Genomic DNA, 25,898 nt, shown 5'->3' with positions numbered 1-25,898 from the left:
TCCTGAAGAGAGTGAACTGGGACTGTTAATCAGCAGGTGTAGAATAAGTATGGCATCCCGGCACACCTTCAGCTTCCTGACGCTCTGTGAGCAAACAAGTGAATTCTCAGCCCCTTTTCTTTAGCCCTGTAGGCAGAGCAGACAGACAGGCAGGCAGGCACAGTTGGAGCAGGTTGCAGGAATAGGCCTGAAGTCCAGGTCTTCCACAGGGCGATGGCTGCCTTCTCAAACCCTGGTGGTCTTATTTGGTATCACAGTGGCTTAATTCAGTCTTCCAACCATATTTGCTAAGCACCTACTTGTGTGACAGGCACTTTTCACTCTTCTAGTGTTTGGGCTACATCCAAAAACAAAACCAAGAACACTGCTCTGGCGGCGCTTATGTTCTGCCATAGAGGAAGAAGCAGAGAGGAAAAAAGTAAACAGAAATAAGTAAATTTTAGAGCATATAGAGGTGATAACTATTGTGGTATAGGGGGAAAGAAACAGGAAATGGGGACCAAGAATTCAGGAGATGATTGGTGTTGGGGAAGGAAGGGATGCCAAATTCTCCAAGTTCTTAATTGTGTGACTATTGAGATCAATCCTCCTTTGCTTGAATTTTTTTTTTCCCACTCCAAATTTCACTTCCTTATCATTGCTTTCTACTTTTTCTTGATTCCCTCAGTCTTCTCTCCATTTTTTAGCACACCCTTTTCTTGGTCTTTCTTCAGTTAATTCCTCCTTCCTTTTTTCTCTCTTCCTTAATGTCACGTTTTTCATCAGTGTGTCTTTCTCCTTTTTCTTTCTCTTTCCCCATTTGAAACTCTTTTCTTCCCCCTCCCCATTATTTTTATTTCTCTCACTCTAATTCTAGCCATTTGTCATTATGTAGCTTTTAAAATAAAATTGAATTTCATTTGATTAAAGTGCACATGACTTGTTACATTGCTGATAATATTGTTTGCATGATAAATATTGTCTATTCTTCAGGAACCCAGCCTGACACAAATGGGCAATAACCTTAACTTTTTGATTCTCATCTCATCACATGGTTCTAATCCCTAGAAAGGGGACACCCTTAAGTATTTCTGGAAGTTTCAAAGAGGATCCCACCATCTATTCATGAACAAGCCACTCTTCCCAAGACTGCTCTCCTTTATGCTATCTCATAGAGCATAATTATTAAGATGAGGTGTCTCCAGAACTGTAGCTGTGCCTGCAGAGGAGGACAGAATCCTTTCTTCTACCTTTGGTTATGTCATTCTGATCATGTCCAAACATGTTCCACATGCCCTATCCTTTTACAAGACCTTACAAAAGCAGCTCTCTTGGATTAATTTTGCATTTCTCTTTTTAAATAGGACCCAAACATGAATTCATGAATGTGGCTCCAAAACATATCCCAGAATGACAGGCACTAGAGTACTCCCCAAAACAACACAAATATCTATAAGCGGTAAGGTGGAGAAACAAGTAACTGTAAGTTCAGCTAATGGAATACTATATAGCACTGAAAATAATGAATTCTTACTATAGGCAATATCCTAGATGAATCTCACAATTGTAATGTGTGAAGGAAGACAAACAAGAAAGAGAAAAAACTCTGATTCCATTCATTAATATTCAAAATAAAATATAAGAAGTCAGCACAGCAATTCCCCCTTGGAACAATTACTAAGAGAACCATAAAAAGAATCTGGGGTGCTGGCTATGTTCTACTTGATGATCTGGGTACTAGCTATACTGGTGTGCTTGCTTTGAGGAAATTCTTTAAGTGATATATTATGCATTGAGTTCCTTTGATGATGATGTATGCAGCAGTCTGAAAATTTTGCTTCATATAATGAAAGTCATTATGCAAAATAGGTTGGAAATATTTAAGTAAAAATGACATTTGACAGATATTTGTGAATAACATTGTTTATTGTATTGTCTTTACAAAAAGAAAATGCACACAAACAAGTGGAAGTGAAAATATGAGGACGGATTGAGTAAAGTCAAACTTAAAATGCAGAATTTTGTTCAAAAAGGACACATTGGCATAGTTTGAAAAGCAACTTTAGGTGTAATAAAAACTTTGTGCAGATACTTCCGAATGTACATGATATGATTTTGTGCCTTATTGTTGAAATAAATGTATAATACTGGAATTTTATCCAAGAAGTTAGAAATAGCAAGACATCTTTAATTTCAAGTAAACTCCCCATTGACAATACAGAATAACAAGTACAATCACTACACTCACAAGATGCCGAGAAGAGACAGTATTCCTAGAATGTGTTGGGGAAAGTCAAACTGGATACTTTTATACTCACAAATTAATCCAAGATTTTACAAAACTTTATACTTATTGTAAACTATAACTTTGGTATTTTCTTCAACTAAAGAAAAAATGAACAGTGCATATTTCCTCTATTGAACAGAGATATTCATTCATTTTCTGCAAGACTATTCTATTTACTCTTTAGAACTGCATGTGGAAGAATATGGTCACATCATTACACTACAGCTCACTCAGATTAAAATATACAGCATGGGGTGGGAAGGTGATGATGCTTTTAGTCAACCAATTTGATATAATTATGGATGATGTTCCTTCAGAGGTAGATACTTTATTTCTGATTATACTTAAGAAAACAGATAAGACATGCTGCCTTTAGATAGCCAAATACATGTACAACGTAATTCTCAAGCAATCAAGAATTAGTCTTGGCTGGGGACCTGAGTATTTTTCTCTAAGAATGAAGCACAACTTCATTTACTCCAGTGTGAAATACATGGGAAGAGTCCATAGGACCAAAGCCTATATGTTATATATTAATACCTAAAAAACTGTTGGCACTGAGAAAAGATTAAGTTAAAGTAAAAAATAAAAATAATATTTCCTGGCTTAAAATATAGATTTCTTTAAAATCTACATCCAGGTGGCTCCTAACTTTCGTTGTTTAGACGACTTTTTTTCTTTCACTTTCGTGTGAAAACAGTAGACACTCAATAAGGTCCGGCCCCCAGATTTTGATGTTGACACTGCCCCAGGCTAGTGGCACAGGGGATAATACCCTCTTGGGGTGCCGGGCTGCGGCAGCAAGCTGCATCGCAGCTGGCCGTGTGCTCAAGGCGTAAACAGCGGCTACTCCACAGTGTATGATGCCGACAGCATTGTCTGGATATTGTGTTTTGTGTTTTCCCATCTCATCATGTCCACAAAATACCCATTTCCGTCTGAAATATCCAATTCTTGTTATAGAGTAGGCTTTGTTTTAGATGATTTTACCCAGTTCCAGGCTAATGTAAGCCTGCTGAGTACATTTAATGAAGGTTAATTTATACATAGATTTCAGTGTATTCTATGCAGTTTTGAGAATACTTACAACTTATGGTGGTTTATGAATTAATCAGGGCATAATTGCAATATAAATGCAGGAATAGCTGTGTTTTCAATTTTTTCTTTTGATACTGACTACAATGGAATGTATTATTTTAATAATACTTAATATAGATGTATATATAGGCAGTTCAGTTCTTAGATTTTGTTATGAAAAGTGGTCAAAATTAAAGAACAATTTACCTACTGCTAAAATTTTAGAGTAAAGGAAAGCCTTCTGTTTCAATGCTTATTTAATAAGGTTCTTTTTCTCTTCAAGAAAGACAATAAATTTGCTTTATTCACAACAATCTTATACACATATCAAAATTGGGCTTTGTTCAAAAAATAACACAATTTTATGCTAGATTTTAAATGGATGATACTTAGATTTGCAAAATGATTGTTTCTATAAAAAAAGATAAAACTGCATTTTTAAGCTAGAGAGTGTCGTATATTTTATTTGCTTTTAATTGTAATCTATGATTATCATAGAGGAAAATGCGATTTCTATAAACCAAAACAATCTTCTTACTGCTTTACTTCTCTGAGCCAGAGTTTCTAAAATATATGAGCCCAGCTCTATAGCTTTCAAGTGAATTATTTACTTGATTCTGAATTCTGGTCACATATAATAGTACATCACTATTAAATATTAACCAAATTTACATTAAAATCAATTTTTGCTAAGAGTGATTTTTGAAGGTTTCCACAGAGAAATACACTAATTATCATACTTCAGCATTTATTCAGTGCAACCTGATGCATGACTAGAGCAGCTCACAAGTATCAAGGTCAATCAGACTCACTTGCCCTCAGAGGCTGTATCCCAACCCAACAGAGATAACACTGGTACCTGCATGAACAGTATTAGCAAGTCTTTTGGGAATTATCAGGATAAAGTCAGCAGATCTTGGATAATGCTAAAGCACTATAATTCTCTTCGCCATTTTGCACATTTTAAATATGATGTTTTAAATTAAAGCTAAAAACAATCTAGTGGAGAAAGAATGAATGGATATAGTCAATGCAGAAAATATTGGCATGGAATTACATTGGTAGGGAATTCTGCCTCACAGCCCCGCTTAGAGGGTCCTCCTGAGCGGCTTTCAGGAAGCAAGTCTACGCATCGCCTGCGAAAGCAGAGGGGAAACTGTTAAGGCAACAGAACGGTCATGTCAACATTACCTTTACTACAAATGCGTTTTATAGAGCTGGTTGTTCATGTTTACTTGTCCTAGGTGTATACCATCACCAAAAACATGGGGTAAAAACTCAATTTTGGACATTATAATTTTTAAATGATTGATTGACATGAGATAACTGCTATTTATTGATCACTTGCTATTAAAAGACAGTATTCTTACATCTTTCCCTTCATTTCCACTACTCCATGGGGAATTGTTCTCTTTTACATGAAGAGACTACAATAAAGACCAAGTAAGTAGCTTGTCTTGGGTTACACAGTCAATAAGCAGCAGAATCTGGGCAGCACTCAAGTGTCTGGTTCTACAACTTCCGCCTTGAAACTACTCTGCCACCATTACCTATAGGAAGCCTCCTGAAAAAGCCTTTTTTGTGACAATCAAAAGTACTCATGTAATGTGGCAACTTCTCAAGTTCCAGTTTTGATATCTGAATAGTTCTGGCTCAGTTCAGCCAGCCCTCTAGCCAAAGTCCTAAACTACGAAAGCCGAAAGCCAAAAGCTTGCACACCCCTCTAGGACATTCCTGGCAATCAAGCCAGGGACGAAGATGCGGGACCTCTGATTTTCACTAGCAGTGTCTCCCTTCATGACAGTCTTCTCTGTCACCCTCGCTATTGCTTCTACCACAGGGGACTGAATATCACTCTTTTCAACATTTCTATCAGGACGTGGAATAGGATGAGAAGGCATGCCTATCAGATTTACATGTGACACGAGTGGGGATGGGCAGCGAGTGTTCTGGAAGAGAGACTGAGAATTCAAAGTGTCAATAATTCAAAATGTCCATAAGCCAGAACCAGCAAGAAATAATCGAGCAGAAATATGTGTACTCCTGCAGAAGGGGCCAAGCCAATTACATATTCATAAATGGGGAGCCCAATTATGCTTTAGTTTGTGAGGAAAAATGCCCAAGTCTTCAGATCACCCCTTTGCTTCAATAGAAACATAGATGTTGATGTAGCTATTATGAAAATAAGCACATTTTAAAATCATTGTAATAGAAATATTTGTAGATTAAGCTAGCTCATATTTGCATAATCTCCAATGCTGGCTTGATGCATGGGGTTGTGTGTCCCCCTCTTGGCCAGGAAACATCGGCAAAATGTCGTGTCTGTGAGGAATGTTAAAGGAAATTGGAAGACTCTCACTGGAGTAGAGTCTGGGGGACATGTGAAAGCTACTCTCAATTATTTAAGGGCTATTCAGTGGGGATATGTGTGGTGTCTAGTTCACTGGGTGGTTATGATAGAAAGCACAACAAATTTTGTTGTAAGCACAACAAATGTTTTCAAACTTCTAACCCTGTAACAAATTCTCTGGAAAAGCTATTAGTTGACAATGTCTGGAAATGGTCACACAAAAATTGAATGAGCATCATCAGAGATGGTGTGGGAAAGATTTCTGCACAGTCTCAGATGTGGGACCTACTTGACATCTAAGACAAGTTTCAACTTTAGAATCCTATCATTGTCCTTTTTGGTCACATTTTCCTTTGTGGTTGAAATACAATATTCATTCAACTACTACAAGCTTCAGTCAAGTTTTCTAGGAACAGTCTGATGTCCCAAGAACATCAAAAATGCATGGTATCAGTCTTGAATGGAGGGAGTGTCTTTTCAAGCCTCAACAGTCAGGCAAGGAAAGGTGAGGAGTTTAGCTTATGAAATCCTGGGTTAGAAATTCCCTCTATCACTTTCCCCCTATCTCACTGCTTTTAGCCTCTGGCAGAGGCTTATGTAAAAACCAGCACCTATGCTGATGGCTATTTCCAATCACCCTTCATATCTATAGACCTGAGGCAAAAGGTCCCCAAGTGCTTGTCTTCTAGGAAGAATTCTGGTTTTGGATTTTACCTTTTCTGTGAAACTATCCCTGTATTACTTTTAAGATATTTTTCCTGGGTACTTTTAACCAAACATGGTCACAATCTTTATTATCCTTTTTATTCCAGATTTAATCCAAATTTTTCCTTGAAAAGAAAGAATGATCATACCTCATCCTGGACATCAAGTTCTTCTTCAATCAGCTCTGTTTCCATTAACTCAAGAGGATCTTTACAATCTTGCATAAGGGTGATCTTGATAAAGAGAACACAGAGAATATTTATTGGAAATATAATAGCATCAATAGATACTCCACTGAAATTGATTTGAGTCTTTGCTGGTACTTCTGCCCTACAATCTACATACTTCAAAACTCTTTTTAACTTCCTTGTTCTTATATATTTCCACTTTAGAATTTTCTCTATGCTTTTTTTTTTTTTTTCACATTCAAGTGTGAACTAGCCTTTTCAGGTGGGCCTCTTAACTAGTCACTCCATCTAAAGTGTTTTTATTTCAGTGGCTAAGCACTCAGTACAGCATTGAGCATGCAGTGAATGCCTTGTGACTGATGACAATAAACAATCCCAAATTGAACTCCATAGAAATTAATTTCGCTGGAAATACCAATTGCCTATTGATGTCATAGCCACACTTCCTGAGCACCACAGGAACAATAACAAGTTATGATGACCCAGCTCCTCTTCCAGTCTTGAATTCCGATGCCAGTGGAATGGAGAAGTGCTCTTTGGAGAATAACATAACTATGATGCTCACAAGAAAATGAAGTCACCTAAAGATGAATTTCTCAGAACGGATCGCTATTGTTACGTGACACAGGCTATAAAGTTCTTGGCACTGGTATGGGGGATACACAGGAGCACAGGTTTCCTGACCTGATAGGCCACCAGTAGTAAACAGCTAGCCAGTGAATCAGTAAGTGTATATCACAAACACTTTGTTATCCTCCATCTAATCTTGGGTCATGATCAAAAAATTCATCCCAGTCACTCAAGATGCCTCACTGATTGTAAACAAGCTTAAGGCTAACCCTGGAGGGCCATCTTGGGTTAGTGTTTGGTGTGACATCATAGACAGAGATCTTGGATCAGAACAGGGGTTAAAAAAAAAATAACTATTTTCATGCTGGGAAAGAATTTGACACCTTAGTTTTCCTTTACTTTTTTTTTTTAGTGCTCCTTTACTTTTAATGCAGGAGCAGTTTTAGAAACTTTGTATGATCCTGCTTTGTTGTTATACCAGTGGGTTAGAGGAATAAAATCAAAGATTTATGAGATTTTAAAGATGAGCCTCTTGCATATAATTTTTTTTTTCTGAGCTCTGTGGTTCTATTACTTTTTCCTCTTTTGTATTTAAGATTCATACACTGTAATTAGGTCTAGTATTTTCCCCAGCAGCATGAAGCAGAACAATCTGTGCTAACACTAGCTAAAATGAATAATGTACTATTGTTTTCTAATTTAGCTTTATTTTAAACATTAACTTTCAACCTACAACAAGAAGCTACACATCCTAGTCTTAAAAAAAAGAAAAGTAATTTCAAATACAGTAGGCTCTTTCACTGGAACAATTATTATCAGTGCTATTTTTTTTTTTTTTTACAAGCATTTGTTTTAGTTTCCTAAATTCACTGTGAGAAGCTGCACGGAGGAGAGGTTCTTGTGTCAGACCCACAGTGTGCCCCATCTGATGACCTAGACTGCTCAACTCATCCTTGTATTTGACAGGAGAACTGTTAAAATGAGGCCCAAGGGAAAATGAGGGTCTATTTTATCTTTCAGGGAATAATTAACTTTGGGCTTATTCATGACTTAAGACTTTTCCCCTCTTTTTTAAATATCACTTTTGACCTAGTGGATCCTATATATGACATTAAAAGTTTCCAGACCGCTGAGAACTTAAATAACATTTGTATAGACAATTCACAAATGAAACAAGATTTAGTGCCTATATTCACTTAAAAGATACTACAATTAATGCCAGCTTTTATTAGTAAACCACACATTGTAGAATTAAAAGATACCAGGTACTATCAAGTGCAAAACTATTGATAGTTTAGGAGAAATACTTGCATAAAAAAGTTCAATGTTTACCGTGTCTAAAATGGAATCCTGCACCTCTCGGGACTTAATCCGGTTCTGTAGGTGGAGGACAGCATCGTGGACGGTCAGAAAGAATATGTCCATCCTAATGTTATCGCTAAAGAAACCACACTTCTCCAACTTTTCTATCACAGAATCTTCAAGAGAAAAAGATACTTTTTAATTTATCTGTAGGAGAATATATTTTGTAACATCAACCAATATTAAGTCTCTGTAGCTCTTCCTTTTATAATAGTCTTGTTCATCTAACCCTGCCCTGAGGAGACTGAGCTGCTTTTCTAGTAGTGCAGCTTGTACCATAACTATTTGTAGTAGCAAACAGGGGACTTATCTCTCATCTATTTTCTTTTTCAGGGGACCCACACCAGCTGCCCAAGTTATTAATGGGTCACAGCTATGCTTGTCTGTGAGGGAATTCTCCTTAGCTAAGCATCACACCCCTAACTGTGAACAGTTTGCAGCCACTGACTGACTGATGTGGGGTAAAAAGGCAGCCTCAAGGAAGATTAGTTATCTGGTCATTTTCCTGCTGTGTGCTTCCTGTGAAATCAGGTTAATGTAGACTTCTGAAACCACATCTTCATCAGCTTCTTCCCCTGCCTTGTCCCACACCTCTCACCGTCTCAATAAATCACTCTGCAAGAATCCTTACTTCAAACTCTGCTTCTGGAGATCTCCGCATCAACATTAGTATTTCCCTACACGTACTCACACACACACACACAAAGACACGAACTCACACCCTGGAAGACATCTAGTTCCAAAGGATCCCAGTCATCTCCAGCTCTGCTTTCCCCATGCTAATTTCTCCCATCGATCCTGACTCATTGTCAGGACTTGGTTTCCATGAAGTACCAGCTACATGGCACAGACTGGAAGTAATATCTTTCTAGGTTCAAAGGAGCTCTCAGGGTGACTGTTTAATGAGTAGAATGGTACTGAAAAATTTTGGAAGTAGATAGTTGTGATGAGTGCCACACTACTTTGTCAATGTACCTAATGTTACCGAATTGAATATTGGAACGACTACTATGATAGATTTTATATCATGTATCTTTTACCATCTTACAAAAAATAGTAGTAAAAAAAAAAGGTGTTTGGACACCATCTACCCACATTATAAGGTTGGAGAAAGGGTCTGGGGAAAGTTAAAGAGATGTGTATTATATAGATTTACCTTGAAGAGAAGCAAAATACACATTTACATCAATTCTTTGGAATTCCTTGACAATCTAAAAATTTCAAAAGAATTCATCATGAGTAAATTTATTTGTTCATAATTCAGAAGCATCAGTTATTTGTTCAGGAGAAACTTCAACACCTTCAATTCTGATGATTTTGAGAAAAGTTTCTTATTGGGAAAGTCCATTATTGGAAACCATAGAAGTTTTCAGGCCACAGTTAAAACATAGTAAGGGATGAGGTATCTCAGGAAGTGGCAAAACCCAGTCCTCAGTAGCACAGCAGTCTGTAGCACAGAGGTGCTCAAAAATATTTGTGGAAGGAAGGTAAGAAAGGAGCCTAGGCAATATAACATAGTCTATGTTTGTTGGAGTAGAAGAGACATGGATGTGAATGCATGGCCACCAGGTGCCAAATGAAAAACTAACCATTATTACTTGCTTTCATTTTCCATTTCTTATATATTCTCAGAAAAACAAAACATAATACATGTCAATATGTGCTGAGGGGTGACTATGTGCCAGACACTCTTCTAAACCAGATGATGATAATGGAGATAGATAAAGCTATTGCTAGCTAATTTAATCCTCAAAAACAACAAGAAGTAGATATCATCATTCTCTCCATATTATCATTATAGATGAAGAACTGGAGGTACAGACAGAGTAAGCATCTTGCCCCCTTATACTGTCACTAGTGGTAATATGCAGATAGTTTGTCTCCAAAGCCTTTACTTTAAAAGTACTGCACTCTACTGCAAGGACATTCTCCAAGAAAACACAAAACTCCCAGGCAATCACTTTCTTTCAAGTCTCTGATAACCCATATAATTTTACTACTGTCAAAAGTCCAGATCTGTTACTCAAAATACCAAGACATTACCGCTCGCAGGGATCTCACACCAACCACATCCAAGAAAGATACAGCTCCACAATCAATCACGAGGCTGTGGATTGGCACTTTCGGAACATTCACTTTGACTGGAAGCTCAGAGTTCCAATCCACTTGAATCTCTATTTCCTTGGTTGGTATATCAAATTCTTCAGGGTCTTCAATGTCTTCATCAGGCTCAAAAGCATTATTTGATGAACCAATATCACTGATAATACCATTCTAAACAGAAGACACACGGCCAATTATTTCAATGATTTGGGATGTATTTTGCCAGTATATGACAAACCCACAGCTAGCATCATTCTCAATGATGAAAAACTGTACGCTTTCCCACCAAGACCTAGTGAAGACAAGAAAGTCACTTTCACCACTACTATTCAACATAGTATTGCAAATCCTACCAGACCAATTAGAAGATATAAAAGGAATTGAAATTTAAAAAGAAGAAGCAAAGCTATCATTATTTCCAGAGGACATGATAATCTATATAAATAACTTTAAAGTTCTACACATTCTTCCTTGATAAGCAAAACATCAATGAGAGGAGTGCTTAAGGAATGAAGTTAATTGACCTCAGTCTAAACATTGCTATTCTCTGGGAAGAAAAATGGAAGCGCAGAGGAACCAGGAATTCTTGATTTCTGGAAGATTATGAAATTTAGCCAAAAGATACATTGGCAGGGCAAACTAAATAAAAGTTAGAGCTCTAAAAGTTTATGAGCTTACTGCCGTCTGTTGTAAGTAACTTTCTGGCATTGAATTAGTACTTGTTTTGTTCCTTTCACTGAAAAGAAGGTTTATATCATGATGGAAAAAAATCACACCCTGTGTTTCCAGGGAGCTCTGCTGATTTCATTTCATCCCCTCCCATTGCCACTTGCCTACAAAAACAACTCAGCTGTTCTCCAACATACATATGGCATCTGATTATACACATCTGGGTACCAAGTGGGTAGATTTAATTTTAGACTAACTGCTTTCATTCTTATCTGAAGTAGGATTTATGGGGGGGGGGGGAAGATGTTGCTTTACCTTTGTGGCTCTCAATTTCCCTTTCTTGATGAGTTTCTGTATTTTTCTCAGTGCTTTCAGCCTCTTATTATACACTCTAATGGCATCAAATCCAACCTTTGAAAATAAATGTCAAGTTACTTAAAACATCTGGTTCTTACTACTCTTTAATGGCAATTGTTATCTGGAAAGGTTATTTCTCAAATGGGATTATTTCTTGAGCTAGCCTGCCAAAAAAGAAAATCTGAGGTCTGACAGAAGTCTTCACTCTTAGGTCACTTCCCTGGCCACCCAGGGACTCATGAAAGACAATAATATCTCAAAGGCTCTAAGACAGCATAAAACAGAACAACAAAATATAATAACAACCTCTTCAGCTTTAAATCTGTATTTTCCAAATTCACTGACATCACAGAGCCCTTTTGTTACTGTAAAATCTATAAACATTCCTCTGAACCAGTTTGTCCTGGAGCTCACTTAGGAAATATCTGATCTCAAGCAAACCCCAATTTTGAAGCATAGTATGAAATACAGGACCAGAATTCCCTGCTTGCATTTTCCACTAAAACCCTTTACCCTTTACTCCGATGGACACCCCTGTCACCTAAGATGTGTGGCCGCACATTTTCTTCTCAGTTCAACTAGTTCTCAAACATCTGAAGTCTCCTTCCTTCTTCCCAACTGTAATCCAAAGCATAATTCAATCAACTACTGCCCTTCCGTGAAGTCTTGCCACTTAATGTCAATACTACCCATGCACGACTCACATTTTGTCTGGAAATGTCACTAGTGTTTCTCTCTGGCATAGTTATTGCTACCTGGATTTTAATGTTTCTGTTACTTTATATTTTTCTTGTCCCCAAAGAGCTGGTAAGGTATTTGAAGGCAAGGGTGCTATTATTCTGAACACCTACCACAGGAGAATAGGCTATGGCACCCTCTGCCCAGTTTGAGCCCAATAAACACCTGTGGAATGAATGAAATCTCAAAAATTATAGAGATCAATACTTACTGTAGACTTGATACATTTTTTAAAGCCATCGACATTGCCATAAAATATAGGACTAGAAAATCTAAGAATCTTCACTCCTTCAGGTTCTGCAATCTAGCAATAAAAAAAAAAAATCTGTGAGGTTGAACAACTTCAGGCCTCAAAGAGTCAATTAAATTTCTAGCAATTCAATGAAAACTCAGTCATAGAGGGGCTGAGCAGCAGCCTTCAACTCTCCTTGATGGGAGGTCAAGAGGCAGGTCACTAAGATCTCTGAACCTGTGACATCCAGTTCAAGGTGTACGAGGAAGTGCCTTGGGAAGCAATTATTGAACCTTTCAATTTGCAGAAACTGAGACTCAGGATTGTGACATGATTTGCCTTGAGTTCAAACCAATGTTCATATCCTACTTTTCTTGCTGACTTTTTTAAACAGGAGAAAATGAAAGGGAGTTGCAGGAAGTGGGGCTTGTGCTGCTACTTGCTTGCTCTCACTCAAACACACAGTGGGCAGACCAGTGGAGAACCACAGAACCAGAGAACAACAGGCTTCCATTGTTTTCAAGGATTCATGTTAATCTTAGCCCAGTTTTTTCAGATGAGAATATTGAAGCCGAGTAACTTATGCATAGTCTTCCCAAACTGGAGCCTAGAATTCAGAACTCCCAAATATAGCTTAGGTTTCTCTGCTGCAGAGTCAAAAGATGTTCTAGAATCATTTTTAGTTCTTGACAGTGCTTGGTTCAACACAATGAGAATTATTGAAGAAGTAAATTAAATAGTGATTACTGGAGTTCTAGGTTCAGTTACCACCATTTTTTTTTCACATTAAAGTAAAACCAGGAGTCACATTAATAGAAATATTTTTTGCCATTAACTTTTTTTTCTAAGTTAGTGTTATTAGCTTAATTTTCCTTCTTAGCTTTTTCATCTCTTTTCCTCTGGTGCTAATAAGCAATTTTATTTGTAGGCAATACAAACCTATCAGTGGCATATTTATTTTCTTGGTTGATTTCCTATATTATATGTTATTCCTTCCAATTCAGATAGAACAAAATGTCAAACTAGTTCCTTGGTGGTAAGAAACCATGAAAGTCTCATGTTAGAACTGAATGTAGAAAATCTAAGGATTCTGGTTTCATGGGGGTAAGAATTATATAGCAGAGAAATATATTTTTTTGCTCTTACTATTTACAATACTTTTAAGCTTTGCTTTTAGCTTGGATCTTTATGTGCACACAAATTGGGCTCTGTGGGCATTTTGGATTTGTACATAATGTTTTTCAACAAGTTTGGGAAAATTTTGGTATTTATCCAAATACTGTCTGTCATTTTTTCTCTTAGGACTCTCATTACATGTGTTGATGTACTTTATTTTGTTCTAGATGTCTCTGAGGCTCTTAACATGGAGATACAGTTGACATCTAACTATTATTCCAGTGTACAACATAGAAATGATTCAAATGGTATTTGTTTATATTATGAAGTGATAACCACAGACATCTAGACAATGTCTGTCACAATACGTAGTTATAAACTTTTTTCCTGTGATGAGATCTAGTACTCTTAGCAACTTCTATAGTGTACAAAACAGTATTGTTGCTTATAAATGCCATGCTATACATGCAGACCCAGATTTAGTCATTGTATAACTTTAGCTTTTGACCCCTTTACCCAGAGGATTAAAATTTTTTTTTTAAAGATTTTATTTATTTATTCATACAGAACTGGGGTACAGGCCAGAGGCTCAGGGGCGGCGAGAGGCTTCACCAGAGACAGAGTGGGGAGCAGAACAGACAGATCAACGAAGTACACTGCTGAGGGGAGCAGCGGGCGGGTCAGGAGAGGTCTGCCATGCCATGTGGTCACCTCCGGGGCAGGCGGGAATTGAACTCATGTGGAAGTGGCTTTAGCTTCGCAGGGATGTGCTTTAACCCGCTGCGCCACCAGGGAGGGCCGGATTAAAATTTTTAATAGACTTCAGATCTAGTCAAATTACCTATTTAGAATTTTTTCTCTTACAATGGTTTTACATTAAAATGCAATTAAACTAACATAGATAGAATTCATATAAGCCCTGGGTATCAAAGAGCACATCAGGTCATAACTATTCATGACTCATCCAGTGGCATATAAACTTTCCAGACAAAAGTCCCCCTTTGACTACCTTGTACATAGTAGGCTAAAAGAGAAATGTTCAGCCCCTCAAAATTCAGGCTAGCAAACCCAAGTTTAGCAAGTGATTCCCAAAGGCACTTACATTTTTGTAGTTCTTGGTACTTTTATAAATGTCTGTGCTAGGGATGCTTCCAAGGCTACTCCATGAGGGACTGAAAGAGGAGAAATCAAGATCAGAATTTTATGGATCAGGCATGCTTTGGAATAGAAAGTGTGACTAACAGATAATACAGAGCTCATCATTCTGATGAGTGGACTCCATCTTTATTGCAGATGACATTTTCCTGTAGCTAACTATGAAACAAACAGCTGTTGTTTGTGTGGAATTGAGAAGGGAGTACTGTGACTCTTTTCTGATGACTGAGAAATCATGAGCATCATACTTTCATGTGTATGTAGGATAAACAATGAATGACCACACATACTAATCTTCAGCATAACCCTGGAGGGTCAGCAGGATTATCCTCATTTGGTAGAGGCAGGGACAAACAGAGGTTCAGAGAATGAAGAATGTTCTGGAAGCAAGAGGCAGCAAGATGACTTTATTTAACCCATGGGTCTTCAATGCCTGGCATGTACTAGTGAGTGACAACTACTTTCTGAAGAAGTAGAGTGCTGTTCTCTAATTAGTCTCATTGATAGAAATAGGAACCTAGGGAGGAGAGGGCCAGAAATGAGTCCTTCCCATTAACTACAATGTTGATTTCCCATTCCTGATGCCATCAAATAAATTGCTTGATTCTTCAAGTGTGACTAGGGACACACTACATACAATTCCTGAAGAAAGAGTATCTGTTTGGGGTATTCTCAGCAATGTGCTCTTGGACCAGCCTATAATTACTGGAAATTAAATGCTTGGAGGATAACTGCTTTTCATTGGCTAACAGCCTATTTATGAAGCCAGTGGCAAAAATGTGCCACTGATTTCTCCTTGGCTGACTTTACCGTGCTGATTTTTTAAACTAAAAGCTCCTAAGCTCTATAGTGCCTGCAAAGTCCTTGTTCTCACCACAACCACACAAGGAAAAATAGATACGGAGGCCACAGAACACTCCAAAGTAGCATCTTTCGAGGACACTTTTTGAGTTGTTTCCCAGCAGCAGATTGGGCACTTTGGAAGCTTTGAACTCTTTCAGGCCCTTGAGCAACCATTTATGGCCCCTGAGGCAGTAAACACCTTTTGTGTAGGTTCCAACATGCCAGAGTAGAGATGGAGAAAAGAAATTGTTGCTAAAACAGGAAAGGTGTGTTCATGCCAAGTTGAGAATGTTAACGTTTTTCCAAATTTCTTGTTCCTTCATAGCCAAAGCAGACAGAGAAGGGATCAGAAGTCTAGAAAGTTAAATATTCTGAGGAGGGAGGTCTCCATTCCTGTCTAGGTGCACAAGAGCACTACCTGAAGTTTCTTGAGTCAAAATAAAACCAACTAAAGAAACGTACACTTTCAGGCTTGCTCACAGATTGTTTTTCATTACTTCAAACTATCTTATTGGGCACTTGTCTTATTTGTCAGATTTGAATGAGCTTTGGTCACATCAACCGTTTTATAAAATCTCCCGCTCTTTACATAACTTCTGGATCACTAGCAGCTAAGGAAAATGACCAGTAATATATTTGGCAACTGTGCCTCACTTATTCCATTTCATTTATAGAAGAAGCTAAAAGTAAGCTTAATCTACGCTAATCATTTACTTTTAGTCTTATTATGACTAGGAGGAAAACACAGCAGGAGAACAGGTGACTGAATGCATAGATTTGAGGGTGAGCTACACCCGGTGCAAATTCAAACCTGCCACTTACTAGCTTTGTTACCTTGGGGAAGGTTCTTAACCTTTCTGAGCTTCAATTTTCTTACCTGTATAATGAGAATAATAAAACCTATTCACAGGACTGTTTTGAAGATTAAATATAATAATGTGTGTAAAAGAAAACTTGCTTAATTATAGGTGCCCTCAGCATTTTAGTAACTATTCTGAAAGGGAATGGTTTCACTGTATTTATCAAAAATAGTATAAGAAATCCTAAGGTTTACCATCCTGTTTACAAGAAACCCATGGCATAAATTACTTACAACTGAACTCTCAGGACAACAGTCAGCAATCCAAATACAAGGCCAGCCAGTAAACCCAGGTCCAGCCCCAGAATGATGGATGCTATGCATGTAAACACCCAGATAACCTAGGGAAAAATAGAAATGGAAAAGGCATATTAATTCATCAGGTACTATCAGGTGAAAGGGTAGCTATGAAAAATAATTAGATCAATTATCCACAAAAAATTCATAGTTTTTTAAAAATATGGACTTTGTTTTATATTTTAGTGGAAGTGTAAATTGGATGTCCTAGTAAATATCAACTGCCCTATTTAAATAGAATTATGTTAACTTTTAGTATGTAATATAAAAATATAGCTCAAAAGTGACTACTACTAATATTAAGGTATACAGTAAAAAATCTTGTCTGTAGCCCTCTATGTCTCCACTCATTTTTAACTCACAAATTCTTTTATTTCTGTGTGTGTGCACGCACATCTCTCTTGTCAATTTTTGTGTGTGTGTAAACACAAGTCAATATGGCTACACGGTCCTACTTTATTTTAGTGTATTATACATACTGTTCTCATTGGTCTCTTTTTCACTTAATTTGTCTTAGAGATGGGTCCATACCAATATGTAAAGTTTTCTCATTCTTTTTATCTGCCCAGATTTAAACCATTGCAGAACAAAAATGGATTTAGCTTCTAATGTTTAAAATCTCCCTAAAACAGTTGTGAAGGTTACTTAGGTCAGAATTTTATAATCAGCATGGGATTTTATATTTGTGATTTTATGTTTGTTTTGTTGTCTCTTTCATTTGTCCTTTGAAAATGGGGTTTTCAGAATTGGTTTACTTTGGTTTGGGAATCCAGAAGTCCAACGGTCCAAGAATGAGTTGTATGAGATGTTGTTGGGAACGGATGTCCCAGAAAAATAGCACTTTTTCAAAACACAGTTCATCTTAACTTCACAGTTTTGGCTTAGCCACATAATTCTAATGTCTGTTCTACAGTTTTTAAAGTACAAGTAAAACTTAGGCAATGAGGGGATATAGTGATGTGGTTGGAATCACAAGAGAACCACAAGTAGTATCAGAGAAAGAAGAGCGGTACGTGACTTACAGCATCAATCTTGTTCTGCCTCCACAGACGAGGAATGTCACACACCTGCATAAACATCCCTTTCAGGTTGGCAATTACAACAGCTGCCAAGACCGACTGCCAAGAGAAAAAGGTAAGGCTGTGTTATTCAAGGGAATGGTATTCCATGTGATGACTTTTATATCTCCTGTTATTTCTTGGGTGGCAGAGCAGTGGTGAGAAATTATGCAATCAAAGTGCCAAGAAGCAGGGTTATACCTTCTGTAAAGGTTCGAGCAGCTTCCCCAGGGCAACAATGGCGATCAGCACAATCCCAGCTGAGATGATGCCGGCAACCTGAAAGACACGCGTCCAGGGAGCTGAGCCCACCTCCTGTGCCCAGGTTGCTGAGTGCGTGGTGCGCTTGATGCCTCCCAACCTCCCCCTTATGCTCAGTACTGTTGAAAGAACTGAAAATAACTTGCTAAGACACTATAAAACTGAAGAAAATGGAAAACATATATACCATATCTATGGCCAGAAAATTAAAGAAGATGTGGTGCCTGAGTTTGCTAAAGGTAAGTCAGTGTAACCTGGATTTCCTATGAACCTATAGTTTGGCTGTCAATTCAGGAGGACAAAGGAATACTAGGAGTCGTGGACTATCTCTCCTTCCCCAACACCAGATGACAGTAAGGGTCCCGAGAAATGAAATTTCATGTCACTTTTCTCATTCTTCTGTATTACTGATTCATAAGTGATAACAGAAATTCTGGTAACAATTTGAACTTGTAGGGCAGGGGGCCCACCAAAGTCTCAGCAAAAATAAATGTACCAGTCCTGTTGCAAATTCAAAATATGCATGAAGCTATCAAGAGGCGTGTCCCATCTCCTGGTCCTGCTGGGCCCCACAGAGACAGGCTCCAAGTGTTGCCTGCCAGTAGCCTGGGTGATGGCAAAGCACACAGCAGGGGTAGAGGATCTTCAGAAACTTTACCTTAGCTGGCAAGAAAGTTCTGCTAAGATCCAAAAGAGTTAGGAGAGAGGCTGAGGGGGTGGGACTATTCTCTGGTTTGCGTAGATGACCAGTGAATTCTCTGTTGAGACAGCTGGGGCATGGCCAAGGTGAAGACTAGAAACTCTGAAACAAAGAAGAAAAGGAGACAGGGAAGCAGAAGCAAATCAGAGATGCAATCAGGGTGGAAGCAACAGGGAAGATTGCATTGGGCACAAGGACTGCCTGGTGCAAGAGGTTTGAGTTCAGGCGACAGAAAAAGTCAATACAAAAGAAAATTTGCAAGCGTAAGGAAATTTCATAGTCACACTCCTTCACTCCACTAAGCAAATTGATCATTCACATCCTGATTAAATTTAGGTCAGCCAGAGGCAATATTATTATACAACTTAAGAAAAAGCTTGCTTTCTACATTGAGCCCTTTTTCTTGTTTCTTTCTGGAACCACATCTCCAGGTTCCCATTTCTTTCGGGAGCTTTTCTCTCCTCCCAGAGACAAGCTAATATGCCTTCTCCCTCCCATCTCCCCTTCCTTTCTTCCATGCAATTTCTCAACAAGCATTCACAGCCGATCCTGAGCCACTTGCACTCTCTGTGGATAAAGCCTACTGTTAATTGGTAAGAGATGTGGAAATTGGGGGACAAAGACATGGATATGTAAACATGGATATGTAATAATTAGCCTCCAATTATAGAAATCAAGTCTTATTTTAGTTGCTATATTAAAATTTGCAAGGATCCCCTGCTGTGCTTACTTTGTAAGGTTAGTTAGTGGGCCATGCTATAGCTTTTATAATCTATGAGAACACTCAAGCGCTAGAAAATTAATTCTTCTTTTAAGTGAAAGAGTAGTCACTGTCAGAGATAGTTGTAATCAGAATTACTTTTTCATGAGTCAGTAGGAGTCAGACAAAGGGGTAAGAGAAAAAACAGGTTGTACTGTTGATCTTTCCTACAATCTGTTAATGTGCTGAAAACAGATAATTCCAGTGCCACTCATTGTTTATCCTTTCAGCACGTACATGCTGGATGCTTCTCGTGTGTCAGGTACAATCTATATGTCATGAGCACTAAGCACGGCTCCACCTTGAGAAGTGAGTGCGTGGAACAACAAGCATTTACAAGTATGTGCTAGGACTTCACAAATATCTTATTTAATCCTCTCAATACTCCTCCCTACAAGGTGATGTAAGTTCCATTTTATAGATACTGAAACTGAGGCTCCCACATAAGAAAAAACATAAGAAGCCAAGAGAGGACCTATTAGTTTATTTGGTCATGAGTCCTTGGATTTCAGGCCAGGCACTTAGACTTTCAACCCTAGAACTTAGTATTCATTTCAGTAATTAAATATCAAGCCATTTCTGTGCTTGTTTTATTCTTCAGTACTGAAGTCCTGGCATCCTTCATTCCTAAATATAATACACGCCTCTGTGTGGCAAGAGATATCAGCTTACCAGAGCACCATTATCCCCAAACTCTCTGCCAAGGCATCACTTACATGGGCATTCTTATTGGGACAGCCAGACTTATTTGAGCCTGGAGCAAAAAGCAGGGAGGTGGGCATCAGCACTGGGGATCTGCCTGCACCAACTTATGGCCCTGTGCCTTGGAGAGCTTGTCAATGCCCCATCACAGGCAACAATACTCCGGTCTCCCACAGCTGCCCCCTTGAACACAGGTGCAGCTTCGGAAATCACCCTTGACCTCTTCCCCTGGGTCCACAACTCTGGTTATATCTCCTGGTGTGTGGTATATTGCTATATTGTCTTATCTGCTTCCTCAGAGCTAAAAGTGTTGGGTTGGGAGGAGTAGGAAGTAAACTCAATTATAAAAAGAAAAATTCTGAACGTTAAATTTTTTTATGACTGTAAATCAGAGATACTGCAGGGGAGTGGGAGAGAGAGGGGTCAAAAATAAGGAGAGGGCCCTCCCTGGTGGCACAGCGGGTTAAAGCACAGCATTGAGAAGCTAAAGCCACTTCCACATGAGTTCGATTCCCGCCTGCCGCCTGCCCTGGAGGTGACCACATGGTGTGGCAGACCTCTCCTGGCCCGCACGCTGCTCCCCTCAGCAGTGTACTTCGTAGATCTGCCTGTTCTGCTCCCCACTCTCTCTGGTGAAGCCTCTCGCCACCCCTGAGCCTCTGGCCTGTACCCCAGTTCTGTATGTACAAATAAATAAATCTTTAAAAAAAAAAAAATAAGGAGAAAAGAACACAAGAGACTATGGGGTTGGTACCCAGGTGACCTGGTGATGGGAATTTTGCAGAGACTACATCTTACAGGAGAAAGCATACATTGTACAAAAAGAAAGAATGATGTCAAATACATATAAAATTATAAAAATAAATAAAGCTGGCCCTCCCTGGTGGCACAGCGGGTTAAAGCACAGCATTGAGAAGCTAAAGCCACTTCCACATGAGTTCGATTCCCGCCTGCCGCCTGCCCTGGAGGTGACCACATGGCGGGGCAGACCTCTCCTGGCCCGCACGCTGCTCCCCTCAGCAGTGTACTTTGTAGATCTGCCTGTTCTGCTCCCCACTCTCTCTGGTGAAGCCTCTCGCCACCCCTGAGCCTCTGGCCTTTACCCCAGTTCTGAATGCACAAATAAATCTTTAAAAATAAATAAATAAATAAATAAATGAATAAATAAAGCAGAGGAACCCAACCAAAAAAATTTTTTTGTTCAACAATAGCCGAGAAATTGGAAGATAACCTATTCTTACATCTGCCATAAACATCCATTATAATAGGAATAGAGGATCATAGACAAGCCCCCTTTGCTGCTTTTGGTTTTCTCAGTTACTCTCTTACACTTATTTGTATCTCTGCCTCAATAAAACTCGACTTGAAGAGTGTGTGTATATTGTGGCATGGGCCATATGTATGGTGTGTGTGTGTACATGATATACATGTGTGGGGGGGCAGTGTGTGTGTTAAGATATTTTGTTCTTCTTTATAGTCTCAGTGCCCTCTTCCTCTTCAATAATTGCTCTCTATCTCAAAAGGAGAAAACCCTCCAGGCATAACAGAACACAGTTCCCGAGCCCGCCCTTCCCCCATGCACTGGGTGTGCATATCTGACTCTGTGTCCGACTGGAATGCATGGCCTCAGAAAATGGCTCCCGAATTCCTTGAAGGAAGGCTTATCCAAAGATTAACTGGACTCGTGGTTTCTTGGTAGTTATAAAGGCAACAACTTAAAACCACATTCAAAAGAAAAGATTAAACCCACACTGAGACTTCAGGAACAAAAGTTTTACATTGGAAGACATGCCAAAATATCACAATAAAAATTTTCTTGGCTAGCAAACTGTTGTTCTGTTGGGACCAGAGGAATGGAATAAACAGATGTTCTTCATCTTACAAAGGACATGAAATAGGTGCTCTTCATCCTGAAAATATAATAACTCACTAAGCTATGGCGTACAGTTATGAGACCTTCTCTATGCCTTGATAAATTGATAAAAATCAATATTCTTCATTACTGATTATTTGACAATCTCTGTTGTTCTTGGAAAAAGTAGATAAGTTTAATTTCTGCATCTTAGCTATCCTGAGTTAACTTTGAGCACTGAACCAAAGAGACCTGAGATGGTTTGCTGCATCAGAAAACCATCAATATTGCTTAAGAGGTTTTCAGTGAGGGGTGGAGCAAGGAAAACAATGGAGGTAGCTGGAATCAGATCAAGAAGAAAAAGTCTCTCCTTTATCAAAGCACAATTGTCCTGCTCCATACTTGGGCAAGGTTTGTGTGCCACCATCCATCTGATTAGTTTCCACAACAGAAGGATATGTCATAGTCTTTCTCCTTACCTGTGTCTTTCCCCCGGTGCTCTCTTGGACAGCAGTGCGCGACAGGGCGGTGGTGGCGACAAAACAAGAGAAGAATCCTGAAAAGATGTTGCTGATCCCAAAGGCAATAAATTCCTAAGGGAAAGACTGGATGAGAAAGATGCCACAAATAGTTTTTGCAAGACTCACCCCCCCCCCCCACCAAGAACATTACGAAAGCAGACTTGCAACCGTGCTGCCCACTACAGCCAGTTTCATTTTTACCCATTAAAGGTGTTTGTGGACCTTGAATGAGACATCAGGACTTGGGGTTCCACAGAGCTTGGGGAGCCTGTCTGCTCTCACTCATTTTTAAGAACAGTAGCCAGTCTTCTGCAAAATGTCTAGTTCCTTTTCTGATGAGTGGCGTGTCCGTAGCTCTCACAGAAAGCATTTTTTTTTGGGGGTGTTTGAATATTGTTACAAAGCATATTATGACTAGGAGAGCTATTCTCCTGCCCGATGACTAAGAGTTAGGCGCTGTAATTGCTATGCTGTTTTCAGAAACCTATCATACTTCCAGACTTGCTAGCAGAATAGCATCGCTCGTTTGGTTGTGTAGCCCATGACTACAACCACTGCACAGGGAAGCACCTCTATTTAAAGTGGTCACAGTCAGTGGTGTTCATTGCACTATTTTTCCATTTTATAACCACCAAATCAGTTGAAAACAAGTTACCAGAAAATACCATGTTACATAAAGAATTCTTATTCTGACACAATATGTTAACTCTTTAGAATTCAAAAGAGCAAGCTAACTTTTAAAATTAGGATTACTTCCACTTGTTTCTTAAAAAGTACCATGATGCAGCATGTACTTTTTTTTTTTTCAGAATAATTTCAATTCAGCATGCAAATGAGAGAGAATAACTCTAGTTTAGCAGACATAAGAACTTTCCCACTGAAGTTTCCCCCCCACCCCTATTTTCACCCTACAAAAGCCATGCAGCTCAAGGTGCCGGTACCTGGTTCCCATCGATGGTGTAATCATACTTGGTGGCATAGACTTTTCCTACAGATACTGCGATAGCATAAGCCACAACGGCAATGGAAAAGGATGCAGCCAACATCTTAGAAAATAAGGACACAGATGGAATTGCAGGCGGCAAAAACCTAGTGCATTTTAAAATAAAAAATGGTTGTGAAGATTTGACCATAATTCTTTTCCCACTTCATAAAATGTTTATCAAGCCAGTCACACAACTGACATGCCAGTACTCGATCAAGAGGGCCCCCTGAGCACATGGGGGTGTAGTGGGGACATCCAGTTTTGGTTGTTAATCAGGAATCAGTGCCACTCGCTGATTTCTTTGTGTCCTCTCTGAGAACCCCCAGATAATGCCTTATCTACAACTCTGACACAAGTAAACCTGTTCTTTCTGGTTCCTATAATCATATAACTCCATGCCATTTCACACACTAGTGTTTTTCCTTATACAACATCACCTAATTTAGAAGACAGCCAAGCCAAAAAGTGAGATTTTCCCTGTGTGAAAGAGATGTCAGATCTGCTAAAAGGACAAAAACAATGTAATATGCTGAAAGAGCTAAGTGGAAAGTCCATATTTTAAGAAGTCATAGATCTTCTTGAAACTAAAAATGGATTCAATTCATGTCACCATTAGAATGTACCAGAGTCACAATGCTTACAATATGCCATAGATTGTATGGGCAAAATGATTGATGTTTGACAAAGCCAGAGATACTCTAAGTCATAGAAAGAAATACACCAACACGTGGTTGTCATTGTGCAGTTATTCCCACATATGAAAACCTGGGGGACGACCCTCATGTCCTTCATGACTACCCAAATGGTGCAACTCCTGAGATCCCTAGCTCCAAAATTAAAATATTTCCCACTACTTCACTGATGCCTGAAGTTTTAAATAGGAAACCTCATTTCCCCCTAATATCTTATGATCCTAACTAGCACTCTATTCAGATATCCTAGATAGTATTGAATCCACCTGTCTTATTTTGTTGATAAGGGAAATGAGATTTGTAGGAAGTCACTAAGTAGGTCCACTATGAATGTTAGATGATTGTCGAAGTATCAACATCTGTCCACTGATCTCCCCATGGATACTTTTTCTCCCTTCAGGTGAGGTTAATTTTCAGACTCCTTTTCTTCCACATCCCATCCTAACCAACTAGAGGCTGGGGTCGGATGCAATCTGCAAGCAGACAGGATATTAGCAACCAGACCCACTACTCCTGTTACACAGCATCACACCACCCGAGAGTCTGCAGGCGACCAGTCCAGCAATTCTTATAAACAGGGCTTCTGACTTGTTCTGAAAGTCCTTCAGACCTATTTCGGGTAATGAGTTTGTCTGGATAATTTTCTAATCTTGCAAAGAGTTTAGTTTTGAACCTGCTGTGCACTGCCTGCCTGGCTACCTAATTCACCAAATCCAGATCCTCGATTCCAAACATTACAGTGTATAAAGTACAAAGAGTGGAAAGCAAAGGCTTGGAATACTGACTCCTTTACAAAGGAACTTTATGACTTGGGACACATTATTTAAACTTACCAAGTCCTAGTTTCTTTAACTGTTAAATGGGGATTACATACGCTTCTCATAAGGTTATTGGAAGGATTGAATGAGGTGCTATGTGTGGAAGCAAATAAAACCTATATCTGCCAGGTTCTGGACATGCATTTGTATCATCTTGCTGGATATTAATGGTGCCTATATTTGCCCTAAGTTACTCAATTTGGGGTCCTGGCTAGACACCTCCTAATGACCTCTGAGTAAGCCTTTCCCCTAGTTTCTGCCCTCCTTCAGTGGATATGATTCAGCAAGATTATGCCCAGGATCCTTGTTTACCTATAACCAACCTGCCCAGTCTGGCCTCATCCTGCAGTAACACTACCAAAGGCTATGAGAGTTCAAAGATATATGCCGTTCTGAAAAGATGAAGACAGGGATGGTAAATCCCTGAAGGCCCAAGGTCACACATAGGAGAGTTCGACATGATAAAATGATGGAGGGTGAATACATCAGAACTCAAGTTTTTATTATTAAATTATTAAATTCCTCCTGCTGTTAGAATTCACCATCAAATTTTGGTTCTTTAATGAAGAATTTCCCAAATTTATCTGGCCATAAAAATTATTTGAAGCATCTTTGAAAAATACTAATTGCTAGGCCTCTATTCTAGAAAGCCTGACTCAGTA

The 25,898-nt window shown here is 38.9% G+C and overlaps 1 protein-coding gene across 1 annotated transcript in view; it reads right to left on the bottom strand.

Annotated features, from left to right (window-relative positions):
- Positions 1–4,455: 4,455 nt before the first annotated feature.
- The window catches only part of SLC26A4 (solute carrier family 26 (anion exchanger), member 4), a 39,308-nt gene continuing 17,865 nt past the window's right edge, over positions 4,456–25,898 (bottom strand). Inside the window, exons 8-20 of the mRNA XM_004676931.1 lie at positions 23,683–23,830; positions 22,700–22,813; positions 18,147–18,224; positions 17,910–18,005; positions 16,825–16,931; positions 14,836–14,905; positions 12,597–12,689; positions 11,606–11,701; positions 10,562–10,792; positions 9,675–9,729; positions 8,489–8,634; positions 6,548–6,631; positions 4,456–4,479 (exon numbers count right to left, since the gene is read on the bottom strand). Of these exons, the coding sequence (XP_004676988.1) occupies positions 4,456–4,479; positions 6,548–6,631; positions 8,489–8,634; positions 9,675–9,729; positions 10,562–10,792; positions 11,606–11,701; positions 12,597–12,689; positions 14,836–14,905; positions 16,825–16,931; positions 17,910–18,005; positions 18,147–18,224; positions 22,700–22,813; positions 23,683–23,830 (1,342 nt within the window). The remainder of the gene's footprint in view (positions 4,480–6,547; positions 6,632–8,488; positions 8,635–9,674; positions 9,730–10,561; positions 10,793–11,605; positions 11,702–12,596; positions 12,690–14,835; positions 14,906–16,824; positions 16,932–17,909; positions 18,006–18,146; positions 18,225–22,699; positions 22,814–23,682; positions 23,831–25,898) is intronic.

The sequence above is a fragment of the Condylura cristata genome, unplaced genomic scaffold (assembly GCF_000260355.1).
Source record: "Condylura cristata isolate star-nosed mole 26May11 unplaced genomic scaffold, ConCri1.0 scaffold00005, whole genome shotgun sequence".
NCBI classification, from domain to species: domain Eukaryota; kingdom Metazoa; phylum Chordata; class Mammalia; order Eulipotyphla; family Talpidae; genus Condylura; species Condylura cristata.
The sequence above is the reverse complement of the archived record's forward strand: the minus strand, read 5'-3'. Positions and strand labels throughout refer to the sequence as shown.